Genomic DNA, 27,569 nt, shown 5'->3' with positions numbered 1-27,569 from the left:
TCTACTAGATACGACAAGTCCACGGATTCATCCTTACTTGTGGGATACAATACCAAAGCTACAGGACACGGATGAACGGGAGGGAAAAGACAGATACCTAAACAGAAGGCACCACTGCTTGAAGAACTTTTCTCCCAAAAATAGCCTCAGAAGAAGCTAAAGTATCAAATTTTTAAAATTTGGAAAAAGTATGAAGGGAGGTCCAAGTCGCAGCCTTACAAATCTGTTCAACAGAAGCATCGTTTTTAAAAGCCCATGAGGAAGCCACCGCTCTAGTAGAATGAGCTGTAATTTTTTCAGGAGGCTGCTGTCCAGCAGTCTCGTATGACAAACGGATGATGCTTTTCAGCCAAAAAGAAAGAGGTAGCCGTAGCTTTTTGACCCCTACGCTTTCCAGAATAAACTACAAATAAAGAAGATGTTTGATGGAAATCCTTGGTTGCTTGTAAGTAAAACTTCAAGGCACGTACCACGTCCAAGTTATGTAACAGACGCTCCTTCTTAGAAGAAGGATTAGGACATAGAGAAGGAACAACAATTTCCTGATTAATATTCTTATTTGAAACAACCTTAGGAAGGAATCCAGGTTTAGTGCGCAAAACCACCTTATCAGAATGGAATATAAGATAAGGCGAGTCGCATTGTAACGCAGAAAGCTCAGAAACTCTTCGAGCACAAGAGATGGCAACTAAAAACAGAACTTTCCAAGATAGAAGCTTAATATCTATGGAATGCATGGGTTCAAACGGAACCCCTTGAAGAACATTTAGAACTAAATTCAAACTCCATGGCGGAGCAACAGGTTTAAACACAGGCTTGATTCTAACTAAAGCCTGACAAAACGACTGAACGTCTGGGATATCCGCCAGACGCTTGTGTAGCAAGATTGACAAAGCAGAAATCTGTCCCTTTAAGGAACTAGCTGATAATCCCTTCTCCAATCCTTCTTGGAGAAAGGACAAAATCCTAGGAATCCTGATCTTACTCCATGAGTAGCCCTTGGATTCGCACCAATAAAGATATTTATGCCATATCTTATGGTAAATTTTCCTAGTGACAGGCTTTCGAGCCTGAATCAAGGTATCAATGACTGACTCAGAGAATCCCCGCTTAGATAAAATCAAGCGTTCAACCTCCGGGCAGTCAGCTGCAGAGAAATTATATTTGGATGTTGGAACGGACCTTGAATGAGAAGGTCCTGTCTCAGTGGCAGTTTCCACGGTGGAAGATGACATTTCCACTAGATCTGCATACCAAGTCCTGCGTGGCCACGCAGGTGCTATCAAGATTACCGAAGCCCTCTCCTGTTTGATTCTGGCAATCAGACGAGGTAGGAGAGGAAAAGGAGGAAACACATAAGCCAGGTTGAACGACAAAGGTACTGCTAGAGCATCTATCAGTACTGCTTGAGGATCCCTTGATCTGGACCCGTAACAAGGAAGTTTAGCATTCTGACGAGATGCCATCAGATCCAATTCCGGTGTGCCCCATTGATGAATCAATGCCGCAAACACCTCCGGATGGAGCTCCCACTCCCCCGGATGAAAAGTCTGACAACTTAGAAAATCCGCTTCCTAGTTCTCTACTCCTGGGATATAAATTGCTGATAGATGGCAAGAGTGAGTCTCTGCCCATTGAATTATCTTGGAAACCTCTCATCACTAGAGAACTCTTTGTTCCCCCTTGATGATTGATATATGCTACAGTCGTGAAATTGTCCGACTGGAATCTTATGAATTTGGCCGAAGCCAGCTGAGGCCACGATTGAAGCGCGTTGAATATTGCTCTCAGTTCCAGAATATTGATTGGAAGTAGGGACTCCTCCTGAGTCCAAACACCCTGAGCCTTCAGGGAATTCCAGACTGCACCCCAGCCCAAGAGGCTGGCGTCCGTCGTCACTATGACCCATGCTGGTCTGCGGAAGCACATTCCCTGGGACAGATGATCCTGTGACAACCACCAAAGAAGAGAGTCTCTGGTTTCTACATCCAGATTTATATGAGGAGATAAATCTGCATAATCCCCATTCCACTGTCTGAGCATGCACAGTTGCAGTGGTCTGAGATGTAAGCGAGCAAACAGAACGATGTCCATTGCCGCTACCATTAATCCGATGACCTCCATACACTGCGCCACTGATGACCGAGGAGTGGACTGAAGTGCTTGGCAAGTAGTTAAGATCTTTGACTTTCTGACCTCTGTCAGAAGAATTTTCATGGCTACCGAGTCCTAAGAAAGGAACTCGTCAGTGGAACTAGTGAACTCTTTTGTATGTTCACCTTCCACCCGTGAGTTCTCAGAAAAGCCAACACAATGTCCGTGTGAGATTTGGCTAGCTGGTAAATTGACGCCTGAATCAAAATATCGTCCAGATAGGGCGCCACTGCTATGCCCCGCGGCCTTAGAACCGCCAGAAGGGACCCTAGTACCTTTGTGAAGATTCTGGGAGCTGTGGCCAACCCGAAAGGAAGAGACACAAACTGGTAGTGTTTGTCCAGGAAGGCGAACCTGAGAAACTGGTGATCTTTGTGGATAGGAATGTGAAGATACGCATCCTTTATGTCCACGGTAGTCATATATTGACTCTCCTGGATCATTGGTAAAATAGTTCGAATGGTCTCCATCTTGAATGATGGGACTGAGAAATTTGTTTAGGCATTTGAGATCTAAAATCGGTCTGAATGTTCCCTTTTTTTGGGAACCACAAACAGATTTGAGTAAAACCCCTGCCCCTGTTCTAGTTTTGGAACTGAGCAGATTACACCCATGGTATATAGGTCTTCAACACGGCGTAAGAACGCCTCTCTTTTTGTCTGGTCTACAGACAAACGTGACAGATGAAATCTTCCACTTGGGAGAAAATCCTTGAACTCTAGTCGATACCTCTGGGTCACGATTTCTAATGCCTGAACGTCCCTTGCCCAAGCCTGAGCAAAGAGAGAAAGTCTGCCTCCTACTAGATCCGGTCCCGGATCGGGGGTTGCCCCTTCATGCTGTCTTGGTAGCAGCAGCGGGCTTCTTGGCCTGTTTACCTTTATTCCAGGTCTAGTTAGGTCTCCAGACTGACTTGGATTGTGCAAAACTCCCCTCCTGCTTTGTGACGGAGGAGGAAGTAGAGGGTCCACCTTTAAAATTTTAAAAGAAACGAAAATTATTTTTTTTAGCCCTCTCATTTTAACTGTCTTGTCCTGAGGAAGGGCATGACCTTTACCTCCAGTAATGTCGGAAATAATCTCCTTTAGTTCAGGCCCGAATAGGGTCTTACCTTTAAAAGGAATAGCTAAAAGGTTAGATTTTGATGACACATCAGCAGACCAAGACTTAATCCATAACGCTCTACGCGCTAAAATGGCAAAGCCTGCATTTTTTGCCGCCAATGTCTCCATTTGAAAAGCGGCATCGGTAATGAAAGAATTAGCTAGCTTGAGAGTCTTAATTCTATCCAAAATATCATCTAATGGGGTCTCAACCTTAAAATACTCCTCTAGAGCCTCAAATCAAAAAGCTGCCACAGTAGTTACTGGAACAATGCACGCTATAGGTTGTAGAAGAAAACCCTGATGAATAAACAACTTCTTTAACAGACCCTCTAATTTTTTATCCATAGGATCTTTGAAAGCACAACTGTCCTCAATAGGTATATTTGTACGCTTAGCTAGGGTAGAAATAGCTCCCTCCACCTTAGGGACCGTCTGCCAGGAATCCCTAATGGTGTCAGATATGGGAAACATTTTCTTAAAAGTAGGAGGGGGAGAGAACGGAATGCCTGGTCTATCCTATTCCTTAGTAACAATGTCCAAAATCCTTCTAGGGACTGGAAAAACAGTGTAAGTATTAACCTCTAGATATTTATCCATTTTACACAATTTCTCTGGTGGTATTACAATAGGGTCACAATCATCCAGAGTCGCTAAAACCTCCCAGAGTAACAAGCGGAGGTGTTCAAGCTTAAACTTAAAGGCCATCACATCTGAGTCTGTTAGAGGGAACATCTTTCCGGAGTCTGAAAGCTCACCCTCGAAGTAAATCCGCCACCCCCAAATCAGAACACTGTGAGGGTACATCGGAGATGGCCAATAAAGCGTCAGAGGGCTCAGCATTTACTCTAATACCTGACCTACTGCGCTTACCCTGTAAACCTGGCAGTTTAGACAACACCTCTGTTAAAGGTTGTAAAACTTGGGGAGAAGTAGATGGCATAACCTGATTCTCTTCAGACTGAGAATCATCCTGAGACATACTTTTATCAGCTAAAATATGGTCTTTGCAATGTAAGGCCCTTTCAGTACATGAGGGACACATTTTAAATGGGGGTTCCACCATTGCTTCTAAACACATAGAGCATTGACTTTCCTCAATGTCAGACATGTTGAACAGGCTAGTAATAACCACAAAAAGACTTGAAAACACTTTATATAATGAAAAAAACAACAATCTGAAAAATGGTACTGCGCCTTTAAGAGAAAAAAAGCATACAATTTTTCCAAAACTGCCTTAAAAGGTTATAACACTCACAATTTTTCATATATGTGTCTAATCTGGCAGCCTAAGATTGCAGCACAAGGGACTATTAACCCTCTGTTATCAAAAAACGTTACCAAAAAAAAAAACGTTATGCAAATAAACTATCAACCCCCTGCACCTCGCCACGCCCTCTGGCGTCTGAGAACTACACTCTCACTTCGATAAGGCTATCTCTTCAGTTGAGGCCCACCGGAGCTGGAGCTTGCTGCCTCTATGTGAAATACAACTGCGCATCTAAGGCGCAAAATTAGGCCCTGCCCATCACACACAATGTCTCAGCCTAGTGAAAAAAATGCTCCAAAGCATTATAGGAACTAGCCATGTGGGTTTCATATACCCAGTACAATTTGTCAGCCATGTGAAATCCTCCAGTGCCATCAAACACACAAACGTTAGATCAGGAAAAAAAAACCTTATTTGCCCCTGCACATAAATCGTTTGCACACAAACATTATGCAACCAGTGTCTTTTAAATTATAGCCCATAATATAACAGGTCCCAGTAACATCATTTCCTGTGGATTACTGCTTACCCCTTCCCTCATGGGAACTATGTCAGCCGGTTCTGAAATACCACAGTCTCTTCAGAAAAAAATGACTGAACATACCTCAATGCTTGTAGCATGAAGACCGTTCCCCACACTGAAACTTCTCAAGTACTCCTCAGCCATTCTGTGGGAACTCCTCTGGCTCTTAGTAACCACTGCTAAGATCATCAACCTCCAGGCAGAAATCTTCTATTTGCTGCCTGAGGAAAATAGCACTCACCGGTACCATTTAAAATATAAAAGTCTTGCTTGAAGAAAATAAAAACTATCATTTTATCACCTCTTTCACTTTACCTCTTCCTATTACTTAGTATAGGCAAAGAGAATGACTGGGGGGTGGAGTCAAGGGAGGAGCTATATATAGACAGCTCTGCTGTGGTGCTCTTTGCCACTTCCTGTTAGCAGGAGGATAATATCCCACAAGGATGAATCCGTGGACTCGTCGTATCTAGTAGAAGAAAAGGCTAAAGCACATATACCGACCAAGAGTATTATTTTTACTTTTATGCCCCTTTAAAATAGCAGTATTGGCTGTACACAAATTTCCTGTTAGCTTTAAGGTAAAGAGAGAATGCATTAAGCAAAAAATATATAAATAAGTAAAGTCTGCAATATACTTTCAATATTTATTTTGTCCCCTTTTTCTGAAATAGTGAGCATTTCAGCTCCTGTTAGAAATGGAAGTGCAGAACATTGTTATATTCCACACAGCCATTGGCTGCACACTCTAGTGACCTATTTATAACTAACTGGCCACAGCAGATAAGATAACCTAAGTTACAAGATGGCAGCTCCCATTGTTATATAGACACTGAAACTTGGCACTTATTTTGTCAATATTTAAACAGCTAATGAAACTTCATCTACATGTTATTCTCAGACTAATCTTTTCTTTGAACGCATCATTCTATCTAGCATTTATTTAGTGTTTAATGTCCCTTTTAATGTAAACTTATACAGCTGATCATATTTGTACTTCTGACTAATGCTCATTGGCCGACAAGCAATTCCTGCTAATACTCTGAGCAGTAACAATTCAATAAATGAGTAGTAGGAAGTGCAGAGCTGGAACTGGTATATTAGTTTAAATTCAAATAGCTTTAAACTTTATATTTATTGTTCAACATTTAAATTCTCCTTTTGCATATGGATTATAAATCATACAAACCCCCTTTAAATTTAACCCCTTTTACTATAAAACACCTTTTAAATGGGGGGGTTTTCCATTAAAAAAAAAAAAAAAAAGCTCTTTAATATGAATCATTTTAATTTGGAGTCCAGTGTCCCTTTAGACTGGTTTCTGTTTTTCAAAGTTTTGGTCGACCGTGTGATCTATGCTCTGGACTTCAGAGGAGCTGATGTTTCATATTAAAAAGGACTCATACATCCTTGTAGGAAACCTAACATGCATAATACAGGATAATCTAATAGAAGATTTTATGACATGCATGAATTTTTTTCAAAAAAAAAAAACAGGTCTAATCGGCTGCACTGACAATGCAGGTGCATTGCCGTTTTTGTATTCTACAGAATCTTGGAAATTAAAGGGCCGATATAGTCAAAACATTACTGGCTCTAATCCGTTAGACATGTAATTTTAAGGACCATAGACTAATGTGTGTTTAACCCCCTGCAAATGCTGTTGTGCAAACACTGCTGATCTAATCCCCAGTGTTATTTGCAAAACAGATGAGGAACTAGAACTGCTTAGTGGATCAGATAAACACAGTAGTTTAGGGTCGACAGTCTTACAATTACATGCTGGAACGGATTTGAGCGTGTAACATTTTCACTATAATGGCCCTTTAAGGATAACTGAGGCAGACACAGGAAATTCTGTATATGCGTTTTACACAAAATTAGATCAAGGATTAATTTAAAAGGGTCAGCGAACAATGTGTAATATAAATCACTTAATTATGCATAGTAAAATAACTTTATAATGTACTTTGTTTATTTTGCCCCCTTTTCTTGTAATTTATGTCTGAACATTGTGGCTTTTGCAGCCCTGAAAACTGAAAGACCACATGGTAAGCTTCACAAGCTTGCACATTCCTCTCCCTAATTTGCAGTTTCTTATCTTATTGTTTCTGATGAAGCCAAACAATGAACAGTGCCAAACCCTATCCTATGCTTAGTTTCAGTTCTCCAGGCTGGATTTCTGTTTGGAAATAAAATAGAAAATCTTCCTGGAAGGCATAATATAGTCCATATTTGCAGGTAAATATTTGCCCATACTGACATGTAATTCACTTCTCAAAATATGTGAGGATTATTTGTTCCTCCTTATTTGTTACAACAACAAAGTATTATGCACATTCACAGTGATCCAAATGCTGCTGAATAATATATTACTCATTACAGCTGCTCAGTGAAGGTAATAAAGTGTGAATCAGCATTTGCAAGGAGCATCTGTAATGAAGCCTGGTAGAGCACGCTATCTTTGTTATACTGAGCATACACTGTAATACAACAGATATTCTGCACATTGCGAGTCCAGCAAACTAGGGTTGAGAGAAACTCCAGCTCAATGAAGCTACTGTCCACATTTTCAGAATAATTTCATAAGAGCTCAGATAAAATGTACACTGTAAAATAATAATAATACAATTTATATTTTTCATTTACCATCATTTAAATGGATTTGTGGAGTTATTTGTATTGAATATAAAAGCATGGCTGTAAAATAATACCAACATTTAAATAATGTTAGAATCCGTCATTTTCTTTTGCATAAACTCCCCTGGATTCTGTGGCGTACAATGACATACAGAGCAGATTTATTACCTCACCTCTACAAGCTTCATCAATGGTACAGGATTAAAGAAATGAAGACCTCCAAACCGGTCCTGCCTGGTTGTGCAGTTAGCGATTTCTGTAATCGGCAATGATGAAGTATTGCTGGCAAATATTGTATGTCTGAAAAAAAAACAAAAGTTACATAGCTGCAAGCAACCATACCTCTTAAATGCATGTACTGTGAACTTGCTCATTGCTTGAAATACTCCTTTTTAAATTGCATAAATAAATACACATATTATATATATATATATATATATATATACACATACATATATACATATATATATATATATATATATATATATATATATATATATATATATATATATATATATACTGTATATATATATATATATATATACACACATATATACTTTAAAAATCCAATAGACCTCTCTCTGGTCCAGGAGACATTCTCGGATATATGACATGTGTTGTGTTACATGTTATATTAAACCAAATGTTCTATTCGCTCTCTGTTGTAGATGAGCTGAATCTATCACCCTGTTTAATGTTTCCGCATGTTTTACATATTCTTCCATTGTATTTATAGCAACCTAGTCTTCTAGGAAGCCAAGAACTGTTTATTTTGATGTAGCATTGATAGGGAAAGGATGTTCCTTAGGGTTTTAGCTTTTCTTGTAAAAAAGTTACATCCTCTGGATATAATATTTCTAAGTTGATTAAAAGTGTGAGATATACATATATATATATATATATATATATATATATATATATATATATATATATATATATATATATATATATATATATATATATATATATATATATATATATATATATATATATATATATATACATATACACACACACACACACACATATATATAAAATATTATTTTAAGAACACTTTCCCTTTAACATGTTTAGACAATACAATAGCAATACTAATTTTTTATTTTTTTTTATTACATCCAGTCATTTACAGTCTATGTTGAACTAAAAAGTATATTTCAGGATCTTTTCAAACAAATCGTCAGACGAGATGGGACAGGTATCAATATAATGTTGAAAACAACATGTATGCTTTTACCTGATAAAATTCATTCATCTTTCATAGTGGGGAGAATCCAGAAGCCATTACTCCTGGGATTCAACTCCTGGCCACTAGGAGGAGGCAAAGATACCCAAACATTCCACAAGGTTTTAATCCCTGTCACCTCTCTGGTAACCAACCCTAATTTATAGCCGAGAAAAGGAGAAAAAGTAGGAAAGGACAAAAGCAGGACAAACAAGGTGTACATTAAAACTGCCACCAGTTGAAAAAAATATAGCAGGGCGGGTCTCGTACCACAGTTAAAGAAATCAGTTAAGCATAACTTTTTTTTTCTCATTCGTAAAAGTGGTGAGAGTCCACGAGCCATTACTCCTGGGATCTAATACCAAAGCTGTGGAATCCACGAGTAAGTAGGTGGGGGGAAAATTAAGGCAGGCTCCTATTTAGCAGCCACTAAAGCCTATAGTAATTTCCTGCCAAAAGCTGCCTCAAAAGGAAGCCATACATAATGACTGCTCTAACCATAAAGCTAACGTAACAATTATATTCTTCTGACTCACATAAACTAATGAAATGAGCAAAAATTTTTTTTTTTTTTTTTTTTTAAATCCTATGTAGGATGTGAATACAATTGAAGTGCTTTATCAAAAGTAAAATGCACACAAAGAAAAACCTAAAAAATTTGCTTCACGGTATTTACCCATAATATGTCTAGGTAACAGTGGTGGTGTAAGTCTGTTAAATGTAATATGTCCCCTCTGGCTATGCTGTACCTGAGACAGTGTACCTGCTAATAGCCAGTGGGCTATGTGAGTGCAAAGAGTTGTTCCTTACTTGCATCCATTCTACCAGTGCTTACCAAGCTGCAGAACACCTGCTTCCAGTAGAGAGCCTATCCAGAGCTGTGCAAGCATCAACAGAGGCTATCACAAAAGAGTGTAACAATGACCTGACAGGAGGCTAAAAAACAAGTCCCTGCAACACCAGTGGCAAACTTGTAACTGACTCCCAGAAGGTGTTTTTCTGTCATTACCAACTGCGACATGCTCCCCACTCTTCTGTTCCTGGCTCTGTGAGATGAAAATAGGTGTCTCACATCAGTCTTAGAAACCCTTTCAACAAAAAACCTGGAGCACCTCTATTCTACCTTACTCCTGTGGAGGCAAAGATAAGACTGGGATATTAAAAGGGACAGTCTAGTCAAAAATAAACTATCATAATTAAGATAGGCCATGTAATTTTAAACAACTTTCCAATTTACTTTTATCATTAATTTTACTTTGTTCTCTTGGTATTCTTAGTTAAACCTAGGTAGCTATATGCTATGAGAGGCCGCCTCTCTTATCTGACTTCATTTTGACAGTTTCTCACAACTAGAGGGTGTTATTTCATGTATGCAATATAGATAACATTGTGCTCACGCCTGTGGAGTTACCTTGGAATCAGTACTGATTGGCTAAAATGCAAGTCTGTCAAAAGAACTGAAATAAGGAGGCAGTCTGCAGTGGCTTAGATACGAGATAATCAGAGGTAAAAAGTGCATTAATATAACTGTTGGTTATGTAACATTGGGGTATTGGTAATAAAGGGATTATCTATCTTTTTAAACAATAACAATTCTGTTGTCCCTTTAAAGATGTGAGAAGGAATTAAAGGGACAGTACACTGTAAAATAGTTTTCCCCTTAAAGGGACAGTATACACCAATTTTCACATCACTGCATGTAATAGACACTATTATTAAGAAGAATATGCACAGATACTGATCTAAAAATCCAGTATAAAATATTTTAAAAATGTACGTAGAAGCTCCCAGTTTAGCACTGTTGATGAGGTAGTCTGGGACACCCAGTGAAAGGGGCTGGGTAAACAATAAGAACAGACACTCCTCCCCTCCCCATGAAAAGACAGATAAACAGAACACAACATGAGTCTGTAGACGCACGTATGCATCTGAAACTGTGGGACTTGGTTAGGATTCTGAAAATCAGCACAATGTTCTTAAAAACTAAGCAAAACTATATATTTTTATAAAACAGATGGGCTATATAAATGGATCATCTACAAAACATTTATGCTAAGAAAATCTAGTATATAATGCCCCTTTAATGCATTTCCAATGACTTGGTATACCAGCTGCAGAGCATTAAAACGTATGGGAAATTGCATTTTCAGGTTTATTTGTGTATATAAAATAGCTGGTTTTGTGATTTGAAACCACAGCCTATTATAATGGGTTGAGCTTGCAGGCAAAAATCAGAGCTCATTATTTTAGACCAATACATAGAGAGAACAATGGAAAATTAACATTTTTATTACTTAACTATCCTACACCCCCCTGGGAGTGTAATTTCTTCTGCTGGCTGTGTTTACATAGCTTTTCAATAGCCTATACTTAAGTATAGAAACTTTCAGTATAGGTTGGGATACCTCAGGCTAAAAAAAATAAAAATCTGAGGAGCACCAACTGAATAAAACTTCTTCAAAAAAGAATAATGTGTTTGCACACAAAACGACTGACTTGTTTTGGCTTGTGCCGTACTCTTAGCCATAGCTAAAAAGCAGTGATGACCAAATTTAAAATACAAAGTGCAAAGACATTGGTTCAATCTTATGTGACGCATGCTTGGAAAATTTAACTCATTGTTGTCATGCGGTACTCCTTTATGTTTACATAAGTGTTCAGAACAATTCCTGAGTCATGACTTAAAACAATATTAAATATGTACAGGGTATTTATGGCTTAGAGTATGGCCACATACATTCATCTTTTTGCTGTGGTTTCCTTGTACAGTTTAAAAAAAAAAAAAAAAGTTTTATTCAGTTGGTGCTCCTCGGAATGATTTTTTTAGATGTTTTATTTGCTCAGGCCACAAGTGTAGTACAACAACAGAAGAGCAGAGCTTTCGTTATCTTGACTGGATTAAGGGATTGAGTGACAGCTGGATCCTCCTATCGGCGGGCAGTGACATAAGTTCTCCCAGTAGTGTTGAAGCAGCAGTCTTAGAGGTGCCATTATGGGCATCCACTGCCATTTTCCTTACCGTCATCTCTGAAAGACTATGTAGAGATGTGGAATCCTGGAGGTCCTCCAGAGGAAGTGAACAAAAAGGGGGCTTCCATCCAAAGACCGGACTGTTCGGTGAGGGTGAGGACATTTGAGGCAGTATTAAGAACGCTCTACCGTTTTATGCATTTAGCACACTGGTTGGACATTGAGGCTGAAACTGTATCAAGAATCTTATGACATATATACTTACAGTTGGATTTTATAAGTTTGGCACCCAGGGATTGAGACTTGACATATAACAATTGTACTAACACAAGTTAAGTCATCCACCTTTAGATATATCCACTGATGAGAAAATAGTTCAAGCATTAGAGGGACACTGAACCCAAATTTTTTCTTTTGCAATTCAGATAGAGCATGACATTTTAAGTAACTTTCTAATTTACTCCTATTATCAAGTTTTCTTCATTCTCTTGGCATCTTTATTTGAAATGCAAGAATGTAAGTTTAGATGTCGGCCCATTTTTGGTGAACAACCTGGGTTGTCCTTGCTGATTGGTGGATAAATTCATCCACCAATAAAAAAAGTGCTGTCCAGAGTCTGAACCAAAGCAAAAAAAAAAGCTTAGATGCCTTCATTTATAAATAAAGATAGCAAGAGAGCGAAGAAAAATTGATAAGAGTATATTAGAAAGTTGCTTAAAATTGCATGCTCTATCCGAATCATGAAAGAAAAATGTGGGTTCAGTGTCCCTTTAAGAACTGGATAATATTCAGTGCTTTTTCATTCTTCACACAGATAAGGGTTAACCAATAATCAAGGGAACCACACTCTCTGTATAACCCCACATATTTAATTCTACTATCCATCCTTTTTCTTTTATACCACACGCTAAATCAGCCATTTCAAATGCTGAAATATGGGTAAAGGAGCTACTTGTAAACAATTATTAATGTTCTCCAGCCAATAAAATGGATCACTGAGAACAAATTAAAAAAGTAGAAACATTTGGGGTAAACTGTCCCTTTAAAAGCTTGTGGAATGTTTGGGTATATATGCCTCCTCCTAGTGGCCAAGAGTAATGACTCATGGGCTCTCACCACCTTATGAAAGAAATATAGACGTGCTATCTGACTTTGGCCCAATAAACCCACATATAAAAATACAGCAGTTTTTCTTAATGACGTTTGGCATTTTAAATAAGCCATTAAAACAATCAAGAACTGCAAAATCCCAATACAAACGCTTCAATACCAATGGACAATATTATTCTAATGTGTTACTCTGCTTAGTGTAATTATAAGAGCTCATATTTACTTGATTTCCCAAATTTGACTTTTGTATTTGTCTTATGGTTTTGCATTATGCTGACTATTACTCCTCTACATGTTTTTTTGTCTTTTATCATTACCAGTTTTTTTTCTGTTTCCTATCCTTTAGCGCCACCTTGTGAATGACATTGGCACTTTATTTTTGCTTTATTTGTCAATTTACCACTGCAAATTATTTAACAGCAGTTAAAAAATGCATTGCAAATAATCTGCATTTAAAAAAAAAAAAAATGTTTTAAAAGCACTTGATGCTATACTTTTTCACGCTGGAAAAGAAACAGAACTACTTACTCAGGAGCAAACTTGTCCAGTCTCTTGAACAACTCATTTTTCACATTCAAATTTTCAACAATTGCTTCAACAACTAGGTCTGTGCTGTGTACTACAGCTGCTGGATCAGTGCTCACTGTCAAGTTTGATAAAGTCTTTTCAACGAACTGTGAAGCAGCCTGCCAACGAGAGGTAAAAACACAATTTATGCTTACCTGATAAATTTATTTCTCTTGTGGTGTATCCAGTCCACGGATCATCCATTACTTGCGGGATATTCTCATTCCCAACAGGAAGTTGCAAGAGGACACCCACAGCAGAGCTGTAATATAGCTCCTCCCCTAACTGTCATAGCCAGTCATTCGACCGAAAACAAGCCGAGAAAGGAGGAACCATAGGGTGCAGTGGTTACTGTAGTTTAAATTTAAAAATTACCTGCCTTAAAATGACAGGGCGGGCCATGGACTGGATACACCACAAGAGAAATAAATTTATCAGGTAAGCATAAATTGTGTTTTCTCTTGTAAGGTGTATCCAGTCCACGGATCATCCATTACTTGTGGGATACCAATACCAAAGCTAAAGTACACGGATGAAGGGAGGGACAAGGCAGGAACTTAAATGGAAGGAACCACTGACCATAAAACCTCTCTCCCAAATATAGCCTCCGAAGAAGCAAAAGTATCAAATTTGTAAAATTTTGAAAAAATATGAAGCGAAGACCAAGTCGTCGCCTTGCAAATCTGATCAAAAGAAGCCTCATTTTTAAAGGCCCAAGTGGAAGCCACAGCTCTAGTGGAATGAGCTGTAATCCTTTCAGGAGGCTGCTGTCCAGCAGTCTCATAGGCTAAGCGGGTTAAGCTTCTTAGTCAAAAAGAAAAAAAGAGGTTGCCGAAGCCTTTTGACCTCTCCTCTGTCCAGAGTAGACAACAAACAAAGCAGATGTTTGACGAAAATCTTTAGTAGCTTGTAAGTAAAACTTTAAAGCACGGACCACGTCCAGATTGTGTAACACAAGGATGGAACAACAATCTCTTGATTGATATTCTTGTTAGATACCACCTTAGGTAAGAACCCAGGTTTGGTACGCAGGACTACCTTATCCGTATGAAAAATCAGATAAGGAGAATCACATTGTAAGGCAGATAGCTCAGAGACTCTACGAGCTGAGGAAATAGCTACCAAAAAAAAAAAAGGACGTTCCAAGATAAAAGCTTGATATCTATGGAATGAAGAGGTTCAAACGGAACTCCTTGAAGAACCTTAAGAACCAAGTTTAAGCTCCATGGTGGAGCAACAGGTTTAAACACAGGCTTGATTCTAACTAAAGCCTGACAAAATGCCTGAACGTGTGGAACATCTGCCAGACGCTTAACTAGCTGACAATCCTTTTTCCAAACCTTCTTGGAGAAAAGATAATATCCTAGCAATCCTGACCATACTCCATGAGTAACCCTTGGATTCACACCAATAAAGATATCTACGCCATACCTCATGATAAATTTTCCTGGTGACAGGCTTTCGTGCCTGTCTTAAGGTATCAATAACTGACTCGGAGAAGCCACGCTTTGATAAAATCAAGCGTTCAATCTCCAGGCAGTCAGCCTCAGAGAAATTAGATTTGGATGGTTGAAAGGACCCTGAAGTAGAAGGTCCTGTTTCAGAGGCAGAGACCATGGTGGAAAGGATGACATGTCCACTAGATCTGCATACCAGGTCATGCGTGGCCACGCAGGTGCTATCAGAATCACCGATGCTCTCTCCTGCTTGATCTTGGAAATCAGTCGAGGGAGCAGAGGAAACGGTGGAAACACATAAGCCAGGTTGAAAGACCAAGGCGCTGCTAGAGCATCTATCAGTGTCGCCTTGGGATCCCTGGACCTGGATCTGTAACACGGAAGCTTGGCGTTCTGGCGAGACGCCATGAGATCCAGTTCTGGTTTGCCCCAATGATGAATCAGTTGTGCAAATACCTCCGGATGGAGTTCCCACTCTCCCGGATGAAAAGTCTGATGAAAAAAAATCCGCCTCCCAGTGCTCTACACCTGGGATATGGATAGCCGATAGGTGGCATGAGTGAATCTCTGCCCAGCAAATTATTTTTGAAACTTCTAATATCTCTAGGGAACTTCTCATTCCCCCTTGATGGTTGATGTAAGCTACAGTCGTGATGTTGTGAGACTGAAATCTGATGTACCTCAGAGTTGCTAACTGAGGCCAAGCCTGAAGAGCCTTGAATATCGCTCTTAGTTCCAAAATATTTAATGGAAGGAGAGACGACTCCTGAGTCCACGATCCCTGAGCCTTCAGGGAGTTCCAGACTGCACCCCAACCTAGAAGGCTGGCATCTGTCGTAACAATTGTCCAATCTGGCCTGCGAAAGGTCATACCTTTGGACAGATGGACCCGAGATAGCCACCAGAGAAGAGAATCCCTGGTCTCTTGGTCCAGATTCAGTTGAGAGGACAAATCTATGTAATCCCCGTTGCACTGACTGAGAATGCATAGTTGCAGCAGTCTGAGATGTAAGCGTGCAAACGGCACTATGTCCATTGCCGCTACCATTAAGCCGATTACTTCCATACACTGAACCACCGAAGGGCGCGGAATGGAATGAAGAACCCGGCAGGAATTTAGAAGCTTTGATAACCTGGACTCCGTCAGGTGGATTTTCATTTCTACAGAATCTATCAGAGTCCCTAGAAAGGAAACTCTTGTGAGTGGGGATAGAGAACTCTTTTCCTCGTTCACTTTCCACCCATGCGACCTCAGAAATGCCAGTACTACGTCCGTATGAGACTTGGCAATTTGGAAGTTTGACGCCTGTATCAGGATGTCGTCTAAATAAGGGGCTACTGCTATGCCCCGCGGCCTTAGGACCGCCATAAGCGACCCTAGAACCTTTGTAAAGATTCTTGGGGCTGTAGCTAATCCCAAGGGAAGAGCTACAACTGGTAATGCCTGTCTTGAAAGGCAAACCTGAGAAACCGATGATGATCTTTGTGTATCGGAATGTGAAGATAAGCATCTTTTAGATCCACTGTAGTCGTATATTGACCCTCCTGGATCAGTGGTAGGATGGTACGAATAGTTTCCATCTTGAACGACGGAGCTCTGAGGAATTTGTTTAAGATCTTTAGATCCAAAATTGGTCTGAAGGTTCCCTCTTTTTTGGGAACCACAAACAGATTTGAGTAAAAACCCTGTCCCTGTTCCTCCTTCGGAACTGGATGGATCACTCCCATAACTAGGAGGTCTCGTACACAGTGTAAGAATGCCTATCTCTATCTGGTGTGCAGATAATTGTGAAAGGTGAAATCTCCCTTTTGGGGGGGAGGCTTTGAAGTCCAGAAGATATCCCTGGGATATAATTTCCAACGCCCAGGGATCCTGAACATCTCTTGCCCACGCCTGGGCGAAGAGTGAAAGTCTGCCACCTACTAGATCCGTTACCGGATAGGGGGCCGTTCCTTCATGCTGTCTTAGAGGCAGCAGCAGGCTTTTTTACCCGCTTACCTTTTTTCCAGGTCAGGTTTGGTCTCCAGACCGTCTTGGATTGAGCAAAAGTTCCCTCTTGTTTATTATTAGAGGAAGTTGATGCCGCACCTGCCTTGAAGTTTTGAAAGGCACGAAAATTAGACTGTTTGGCCCTAGATTTGGACCTGTCCTGAGGAAGGGCATGACCTTTTCCTCCAATGATATCAGCAATAATCTCCTTCAACCAGGCCCGAATAGGGACTGCCCCTTGAAGGGAATGTTAAGTAGCTTAGATTTTGAAGTCACGTCAGCTGACCATGATCTAAGCCATAGCGCTGCGCGCCTGTATAGCAAAACCAGAATTCTTAGCCGTTAGTATAAGCAAATATAAAAAACGGTACTGTGCCTTTAAGAGAAACAAATTTTGTCAGAATTTGAAAAACAGTGAAAAAAATGCAGTAAATCAAACAAAATTTTTACAGTGTGTATAATAGGCTAACAGAGCGTTGCACCCACTTGCAAATGGATGATTAACCCCTTAGTTCAAAAAACGGATCAAAAAAACGAAATAGACGTTTTTTTAACAGTCACAACCAACTGCCACAGCAAGCTGTGGCCCTACCTTCCCCAATAAACGACTTTGGAAAGCCTTTGGGCCCTTTAGAGGTGTCCTATAGCATTCAGAGGGCCTTTGAGGGAAGCAGTTTGTAATTTTAACTGCACCAACTGTAACTTTTATACTACAACAGTGGAAAGCCTCAGGAAACTGTTTCTAGTCAAAATTTAAGCCAGCCATGTGGAAAAAACATAATTTATGCTTACCTGATAAATTCCTTTCTTCTGTTGTGTGATCAGTCCACGGGTCATCATTACTTCTGGGATATAACTCCTCCCCAACAGGAAATGCAAGAGGATTCACCCAGCAGAGCTGCATATAGCTCCTCCCCTCTACGTCACTCCCAGTCATTCGACCAAGAATCAACGAGAAAAGAGAAACCAAGGGTGAAGTGGTGACTGGAGTATAATTTAAAAGATATTTACCTGCCTTAAAACAGGGCGGGCCGTGGACTGATCACACAACAGAAGAAAGGAATTTATCAGGTAAGCATAAATTATGTTTTCTTCTGTTATGTGTGATCAGTCCACGGGTCATCATTACTTCTGGGATACCAATACCAAAGCAAAAGTACACGGATGACGGGAGGGATAGGCAGGCTCATTATACAGAAGGAACCACTGCCTGAAGAACCTTTCTCCCAAAAATAGCCTCCGAAGAAGCAAAAGTGTCAAATTTGTAAAATTTGGAAAAAGTATGAAGCGAAGACCAAGTTGCAGCCTTGCAAATCTGTTCAACAGAGGCCTCATTCTTAAAGGCCCAAGTGGAAGCCACAGCTCTAGTAGAATGAGCTGTAATTCTTTCAGGAGGCTGCTGTCCAGCAGTCTCATAGGCTAAACGAATTATGCTACGAAGCCAGAAGGAGAGAGAGGTAGCCGAAGCCTGATGACCTCTCCTCTGACCAGAGTACACGACAAACAGGGAAGACGTTTCTCGAAAATCCTTAGTTGCCTGCAAGTAGAACTTGAGGGCACGAACTACATCCAAATTGTGTAGAAGACGTTCCTTCTTTGAAGAAGGATTTGGACACAAGGATGGAACAACAATCTCTTGATTGATATTCCTGTTAGTGACTACCTTAGGTAAGAACCCAGGTTTAGTACGCAGAACTACCTTGTCTGAGTGAAAAATCAGATAAGGAGAATCACAATGTAAGGCTGATAACTCAGAGACTCTTCGAGCCGAGGAAATAGCCATTAAAAACAGAACTTTCCAAGATAACAATTTTATATCAATGGAATGAAGGGGTTCAAACGGAACACCCTGTAAAACGTTAAGAACTAAGTTTAAACTCCATGGCGGAGCAACAGTTTTAAACACAGGCTTGATCCTAGCTAAAGCCTGACAAAAGGCCTGGACGTCTGGATTTTCTGACAGACGCCTGTGTAACAAGATGGACAGAGCTGAGATCTGTCCCTTTAATGAGCTAGCCGATAAACCCTTTTCTAAACCTTCTTGTAGAAAGGACAATATCCTAGGAATCCTAACCTTACTCCAGGAGTAACCTTTGGATTCGCACCAGTATAGGTATTTACGCCATATCTTATGGTAAATCCTTCTGGTAACAGGCTTCCTAGCCTGTATCAGGGTATCAATAACCGACTCAGAAAAACCACGTTTTGATAAAATCAAGCGTTCAATTTCCAAGCAGTCAGCTTCAGAGAAGTTAGATTTTGATGTTTGAATGGACCCTGTATCAGAAGGTCCTGTCTTAGAGGTAGAGACCAAGGCGGACAGGATGACATGTCCACTAGATCTGCATACCAAGTCCTGCGTGGCCATGCAGGCGCTATTAGAATCACTGATGCTCTCTCCTGTTTGATTTTGGCAATCAATCGAGGAAGCAGCGGGAAGGGTGGAAACACATAAGCCATCCCGAAGTTCCAAGGTGCTGTCAAAGCATCTATCAGAACCGCTCCCGGATCCCTGGATCTGGACCCGTAGCGAGGAAGTTTGGCGTTCTGGCGAGACGCCATGAGATCTATCTCTGGTTTGCCCCAACGTCGAAGTATTTGGGCAAAGACCTCCGGATGAAGTTCCCACTCCCCCGGATGAAAAGTCTGGCGACTCAAGAAATCCGCCTCCCAGTTCTCCACTCCCGGGATGTGGATTGCTGACAGGTGGCAAGAGTGAGACTCTGCCCAGCGAATTATCTTTGATACTTCCATCATTGCTAGGGAGCTTCTTGTCCCTCCTTGATGGTTGATGTAAGCTACAGTCGTGATGTTGTCCGACTGAAACCTGATGAACCCCCGAGTTTTTAACTGGGGCCAAGCCAGAAGGGCATGGAGAACTGCTCTTAATTCCAGAATGTTTATTGGCAGGAGACTTTCCTCCTGATTCCATTGTCCCTGAGCCTTCAGAGAATTCCAGACAGCGCCCCAACCTAGTAGGCTGGCGTCTGTTGTTACAATTGTCCAGTCCGGTCTGCTGAATGGCATCCCCCTGGACAGATGTGGCCGAGAAAGCCACCATAGAAGAGAGTTTCTGGTCTCTTGATCCAGATTCAGAGTAGGGGACAAATCTGAGTAATCCCCATTCCACTGACTCAGCATGCACAATTGCAGCGGTCTGGGATGTAGACGTGCAAAGGGTACTATGTCCATTGCTGCTACCATTAAGCCGATCACCTCCATGCATTGAGCTACTGACGGGAGTTGAATGGAATGAAGGACACGGCATGCATTTAGAAGCTTTGTTAATCTGTCTTCTGTCAGATAAATCTTCATTTCTACAGAATCTATAAGAGTCCCCAAGAATGGAACTCTTGTGAGAGGAAAAAGAGAACTCTTCTTTTCGTTCACTTTCCATCCATGCGACCTTAGAAATGCCAGAACTAACTCTGTATGAGACTTGGCAGTTTGAAAGCTTGAAGCTTGTATCAGAATGTCGTCTAGGTACGGAGCTACCGAAATTCCTCGCGGTCTTAGTACCGCCAGAAGGGCACCCAGAACCTTTGTGAAGATTCTTGGAGCCGTAGCCAATCCGAATGGAAGAGCTACAAACTGGTAATGCCTGTCTAAGAAGGCAAACCTTAGATACCGGTAATGATCTTTGTGAATCGGTATGTGAAGGTAAGCATCCTTTAAATCCACTGTGGTCATGTACTGACCCTTTTGGATCATGGGTAAGATTGTCCGAATAGTTTCCATTTTGAACGATGGAACTCTTAGGAATTTGTTTAGGATCTTTAAATCCAAGATTGGCCTGAAAGTTCCCTCTTTTTTGGGAACCACAAACAGGTTTGAGTAAAACCCTTGTCCTTGTTCCGACCGCGGAACCGGATGGATCACTCCCATTAATAACAGATCTTGTACACAGCGTAGAAACGCTTCTTTCTTTATCTGGTTTGTTGACAACCTTGACAGATGAAATCTCCCTCTTGGGGGAGAGAATTTGAAGTCTAGAAGGTATCCCTGAGATATGATCTCTAGCGCCCAGGGATCCTGAACATCTCTTGCCCAAGCCTGGGCGAAGAGAGAGAGTCTGCCCCCCACTAGATCCGGTCCCGGATCGGGGGCCCTCGGTTCATGTTGTCTTTGGGGCAGCAGCAGGTTTCCTGGCCTGCTTGCCCTTGTTCCAGGACTGGTTAGGTTTCCAGCCTTGTCTGTAACGAGCAACAGCTCCTTCCTGTTTTGGTGCAGTGGAAGTTGATGCTGCTCCTGCTTTGAAATTCCGAAAGGGACGAAAATTAGACTGTCTAGCCTTAGCTTTGGCTTTGTCTTGAGGCAGGGCGTGGCCCTTACCTCCTGTAATGTCAGCGATAATTTCTTTCAAACCGGGCCCAAATAAAGTTTGCCCCTTGAAAGGTATATTAAGTAATTTGGACTTAGAAGTTACATCAGCTGACCAGGATTTTAGCCACAGCGCCCTACGTGCCTGAATGGCGAATCCTGAGTTCTTAGCCGTAAGTTTGGTTAAATGTACTACGGCCTCCGAAATGAATGAATTAGCTAGTTTAAGGACTCTAAGCCTGTCCGTAATGTCGTCCAGCGTAGCTGAACTAAGGTTCTCTTCCAGAGACTCAATCCAAAATGCTGCCGCAGCCGTAATCGGCGCGATGCATGCAAGGGGTTGCAATATAAAACCTTGTTGAACAAACATTTTCTTAAGGTAACCCTCTAATTTTTTATCCATTGGATCTGAAAAAGCACAGCTATCCTCCACCGGGATAGTGGTACGCTTAGCTAAAGTAGAAACTGCTCCCTCCACCTTAGGGACCGTTTGCCATAAGTCCCGTGTGGTGGCGTCTATTGGAAACATCTTTCTAAATATTGGAGGGGGTGAGAACGGCACACCGGGTCTATCCCACTCCTTAGTAACAATTTCAGTTAGTCTCTTAGGTATAGGAAAAACGTCAGTACTCGCCGGTACCTCAAAGTATTTATCCAACCTACACAATTTTTCTGGTATTGCAACAGTGTTACAATCATTAAGAGCCGCTAAAACCTCCCCTAGTAATACACGGAGGTTCTCCAATTTAAATTTAAAATTTGAAATATCTGAATCCAATCTGTTTGGATCAGAACCATCACCCACAGAATGAAGCTCTCCGTCCTCATGTTCTGCAAGCTGTGACGCAGTATCAGACATGGCCCTAGTATTATCAGCGCACTCTGTTCTCACCCCAGAGTGATCACGCTTGCCTCTTAGTTCTGGTAATTTAGCCAAAACTTCAGTCATAACAGTAGCCATATCTTGTAATGTTATCTGTAATGGCCGCCCAGATGTACTAGGCGCCATAATATCACGCACCTCCCGGGCGGGAGATGCAGGTACTGACACGTGAGGTGAGTTAGTCGGCATAACTCTCCCCTCGCTGTTTGGTGAAATTTGTTCAATTTGTACAGATTGGCTTTTATTTAAAGTAGCATCAATACAGTTAGTACATAAATTTCTATTGGGCTCCACCTTGGCATTGGAACAAATGACACAGATATCTTCCTCTGAATCAGACATGTTTAACACACTAGCAATAAACTTGCAACTTGGTTACAATCTTATTTAACAAAAACGTACTGTGCCTCAAAGAAGCACTAAACGATTAAATGACAGTTGAAATAATGAACTGAAAGACAGTTATAGCATCAATCCTTAAAAACAACACAACTTTTAGCAAAGGTTTGTTCCCATTAGTAAAGTAACAATAATTAAATTTGAAACATAAAAATTACAGAGCAACGTTTTTAATCAGTCAATATATAAGTCTCACAGCTCTGCTGAGAGAATCTACCTCCCTCCAAAGAAGTTTGAAGACCCCTGAGTTCTGTTAGAGATGAACCGGATCATGCAGGAAATACAAGAGTAACTGACTGGAATTTTTTGATGCGTAGCAAAGAGCGCCAAAAACGGCCCCTCCCCCTCACACACAGCAGTGAGAGAGAAACGAAACTGTCACAATTAAAACAAGCAACTGCCAAGTGGAAAAATAATGCCCAAATATTTATTCACTCAGTACCTCAGAAAATGCAAACGATTCTACATTCCAGCAAAAACGTTTAACATAATAAATACCTATTAAAAGGTTTAATGTACTTTTAACAGAGTAATTCCGGTGAAATACCATCCCCAGAATACTGAAGTGTAGAGTATACATACATGTCATTATAACGGTATGGCAGGATTTTCTCATCAATTCCATTCAGAAAATAAAAACTGCTACATACCTCAATGCAGATTCATCTGCCCGCTGTCCCCTGATCTGAAGCTTTTACCTCCCTCAGATGGCCGAGAAACAGCAATATGATCTTAACTACTCCGGTTAAAATCATAGTAAAAACTCTGGTAGATTCTTCTTCAAACTCTGCCAGAGAGGCAATAACACGCTCCGGTGCTATTGTAAAATAACAAACTTTTGATTGAAGTTATAAAAACTAAGTATAATCACCATAGTCCTCTCACACATCCTATCTAGTTGTTGGGTGCAAGAGAATGACTGGGAGTGACGTAGAGGGGAGGAGCTATATGCAGCTCTGCTGGGTGAATCCTCTTGCATTTCCTGTTGGGGAGGAGTTATATCCCAGAAGTAATGATGACCCGTGGACTGATCACACATAACAGAAGAAAACTAGGCCCCAATAAAGTTTTATCACCAAAGCATATATAAAAACGATTAAACATGCCAGCAAACGTTTTATATTGCAATATCATAAGGGTATTACCCCTGGGAGTAAGCATGATACCAGTCGTTATTAAATCACTGTATTCAGGCTTAACTTACATTAATCCGGTATCATAATTTTTTCTAGAGATGGAAAACACTAGAAAATGCTGCTAACTGCACATACCTGATAGCAGAATAAACTGCACGCCATTCTCTCGCTGAAGTTACCTCATCTGTGTAATCCCCTCAGACATATGTGAGAACAGCAATGGATCTTAGTTACAACCTGCTAAGATCATAGAAACCTCAGGCAGATTCTTCTTCTATTTACTGCCTGAGATAAAATAGCACAACTCCGGTACTATTTAAAAATAACAAACTTTTGATTGAAGAAAATAAACTAGCTATATTTAACCACTCTCTCCTACAACGTCCTTGCTTGTTGAGAGTTGCAAGAGAATGACTGGCTATGACAGTTAGGGGAGGAGCTATATTACAGCTCTGCTGTGGGTGTCCTCTTGCAACTTCCTGTTGGGAATGAGAATATCCCACAAGTAATGGATGATCCGTGGACTGGATACACCTTACAAGAGAAATACAGGGAATGAAAAAAAAAAAATTATAATCACAAAAGTAAATACCATCAATAACCAATGGACACACATGCACATGTTTTTTACAAAGAAGTATTGTGATACTCTTCCAAGCTACCTTAAAGAGACATTATACTGTAAGTTTTCTACATTGTGTGCGTTCTCAATGATCCCATCTTCTTTCAAACATGCAAACGTCACTCCCATCATCAAATAACCCTCCCTAGACCCTAATTCACCTGTAAACTACAGCCCCATGTCACTGCGTCCTCAAAACTCCTGAAAAAAATAGTTTACGACCACTTATCCCACTTCCTGTCCTCCAACTCCTTGCTTGACCCCCTGCAATCTGGCTTCCTTCCCCAATACTCAACTAAGACTGCCCTCACCAAGGTTAATAACGATCTTCTTTCCGCTAAAAGGAATAGCCACTACTCTATACTCATCTTACTTGACCTTTCAGCTGCTTTCGACACAGTTGAACACCCCCTCCTCATACAGACTCTCAGCTCTCTTGGTCTCTGTGACATTGCCCTCTCTTGGATCCACTCTCATCTCTCTAATAGGTCCTTTTCTGTGTCATTTGCTGGTGACTACTCTTCAATGCCTCTGTCTGTTGAAGTACCTCAAGGCTCTGTCCTGGGTCCTCTTATCTTCTCTATTTTTTACTTCTTCACTGGGTAAACTTAACAACTCCAACTTTAAATATCACCTCTATACTGATGACACTCAGATCTCATGTCAGTGACTGCTTGGCTGACATTTCTTCATGTATGGCCTAAAGATTAACATGTCCAAGACTGAGCTCCTTCCATTCTATCTACTCCAATGTCTGACTTCTTTATCACTGTCGGCAGCATCACAATCTCCCCATCACCCAAAGTCTGTTGCCTCAGAGTTGCACTTGACTCAAATCTGTCCTTCATCCCCCACATCCAAATTGGTCTCTTCATCCTGCCACAACCACCAACGCAATATTTACAAAATGAACGTACTCCCTCGTAATTTCCTGACTTGACTATTTAAAAATCTAAAAAAACATCAGCACAGCGCATCTCCGATTATAAAGTAATTAAATTACATCCGTATCTCATTCTCACCCTTGCAGTCCTCACCTCATATTTCTCACCCTCCTACCCTTCTAGATTGTAAATTATCACGGGAATAGGGCCCTCAATTCCTCCTGTATTTGTTTGATAAATTGTGTATTCTCTTACAAATATTGTATCATCATTGCACTTTTATAATTTGTTCCTGTAATTTGGACTGTGGAATTTGTTGGCGCTTTATAAATAAAGTATAATAATAATTATTATTTTACCTGTGTGAGTGTATTAAATTGTTTTTTAAGTCTCTCCATTGCCTTTATTCTGTAATTTGAAATAGTTGATTTTGCCTGTTAAACACCACCTATACTGAAAAACAAAATTTATGCTTACCTGATAAATTTCTTTCTTTCCGGATAGGGAGTCCACAACGTCATTCGATTACTAGTGGGAATATCACTCCTGGCCAGTAGGAGGATACAAAGAGCACCAAAGCAAAGCTGTTAAATGTCACTCCCCTACCCATAATCCCCAGTCATTCGACCAAAGGGAAATGGAAAATGAATAACACAAGGGTGTAGAGGTGCCTGAGGTTTAGTAAAAAAATAACTGTCTTAATAAAGGGTGGGGTCGTGGACTCTCCATATCTGGAAATAAATTTATCAGGTAAGTAAAATTTAGCTTTCTTTCCTAAGATATGGAGAGTCCACACAATGATTCAATCAGTGACGTGCACTCATTGGAGGCAGGTGAGGCAGTGCCGCACCTGCCATTTGGGGCAAAAGAAAAACAAATAGAGAATTTTATTAAAAAAAAAAAAAGTTACATTTTTTTTTTTTTTTTTTACATGTCAAACTGTAATATTGCGCAATAGAGAGGCACTGGGTTCTGGTGTTTCTCTATTGCGCAATATTTGTAGTGTATTTATTTTTATATCTAGCTGCTCTGCAGCATCACCCGGTGGTGATTTGCAGGAGCAGCGCGGCTGAGAAAATTGCTATATGAGGCATCTCTCATGAGGCCTCGACTTTTTCCTGGGAGACCGGCTCATCCAATCAACACCGATGTTGACTCCCTGGCTCTGCTTAGCCTTACAGTGCACTACTGACTGAGTGTCTGGCTGCGCATGCGCAAGGAAGGAGCAGCGCGGCGGCGGGAACAACAGCCAGTGCCACTCATTCCTGCCTGACACCTCAGCCTGAGCCAAGTAGCGACTCGCGAGAGTGGAGTGGAGGAGGAGGCTGCCTGATCTATTGTACTAGAGACTCGCACGTCGCACCGCATATCGCAGCTGCTGCCCTGCCCTGGTCCTGCCTGACCGTGACCTGTCGGCTGTCACCTGTGACCTCACCTGAAGGAAGGAGCCGTCCAAGTGCACACAGTCCGTCACACTGTCACACAAGTAAGTCATCATCAGAATGACAAGCCATGCCGTGTGATAGTGTGATGATCGTGCAGTACAGCCTGTAATATGATATATATTTTTTATTGTGACACTTGGGGTTGTAACTTGTAAGTTAATAGTACGGGACCGGGTAGTGGGTACCCCCCTCTGCTTAAATTTGAAGTGCCTGTGTGTGTTGGAACTAGGAACTTGTGACGCAGTCTGATCCTCTTCTCTGCTTATTTGCTTAGTAAATGTATTTTGTGTATGACCCGGTCAGTGTTGTAAGTACTTACAACACTGACCATGTCATACACAAAATACATTTATTAAGCAAAACTTGCAAGTTGCTGGCTATGCTATCTATGTTCCACTTCCCAACTTCTCTGGCAGCTTAATAAATATATTTTAATGAGCAGCCATATTGCAGCCATCTTATGATTTAGTGCTGTGCTTATTTGCTTAATAAATGTATTTTGTGTTAGACAAGGTCAGTATTGTAACTTACTATTACTAAATATATTAAAATAAGAAATATATTTTAATGAGCAGCCATTTTGTGATTTTGTACTTATTTGCTTAATAAATGTAACTTACAACACTGACCAGGTCATACACAAAATACATTTATTAAGCAAAACTTGCAAGTTGCTATCCTAATGGTATGTTCTCTACTTCTCTGGCTGAAACCCATATGTTTTCTTTCATGATTTAGAAAGAGCATGCAATTTTAAATAACTTTCCAATTTACATCTATCTAATTTTCTTCATTCTCTTGATATCCTTTGTTGAAACTCATATCTAAATATGCTCAGTAACTACTGATTGGTGGCTGCACATAAATACCT

At 40.6% G+C, this 27,569-nt stretch overlaps 1 protein-coding gene across 1 annotated transcript in view; it reads right to left on the bottom strand.

Annotated features, from left to right (window-relative positions):
• HADH (hydroxyacyl-CoA dehydrogenase) overlaps positions 1-27,569 on the bottom strand; it is a 93,574-nt gene that overhangs the window by 45,389 nt on the left and 20,616 nt on the right. Inside the window, exons 3-4 of the mRNA XM_053703526.1 lie at positions 13,524-13,681; positions 7,864-7,990 (exon numbers count right to left, since the gene is read on the bottom strand). Coding sequence (XP_053559501.1) covers positions 7,864-7,990; positions 13,524-13,681 — 285 coding nt within the window. The remainder of the gene's footprint in view (positions 1-7,863; positions 7,991-13,523; positions 13,682-27,569) is intronic.

This window comes from Bombina bombina, chromosome 2, assembly GCF_027579735.1.
Source record: "Bombina bombina isolate aBomBom1 chromosome 2, aBomBom1.pri, whole genome shotgun sequence".
Classification (NCBI taxonomy): domain Eukaryota; kingdom Metazoa; phylum Chordata; class Amphibia; order Anura; family Bombinatoridae; genus Bombina; species Bombina bombina.
This window is presented reverse-complemented; position numbering and strand designations above follow the sequence as displayed.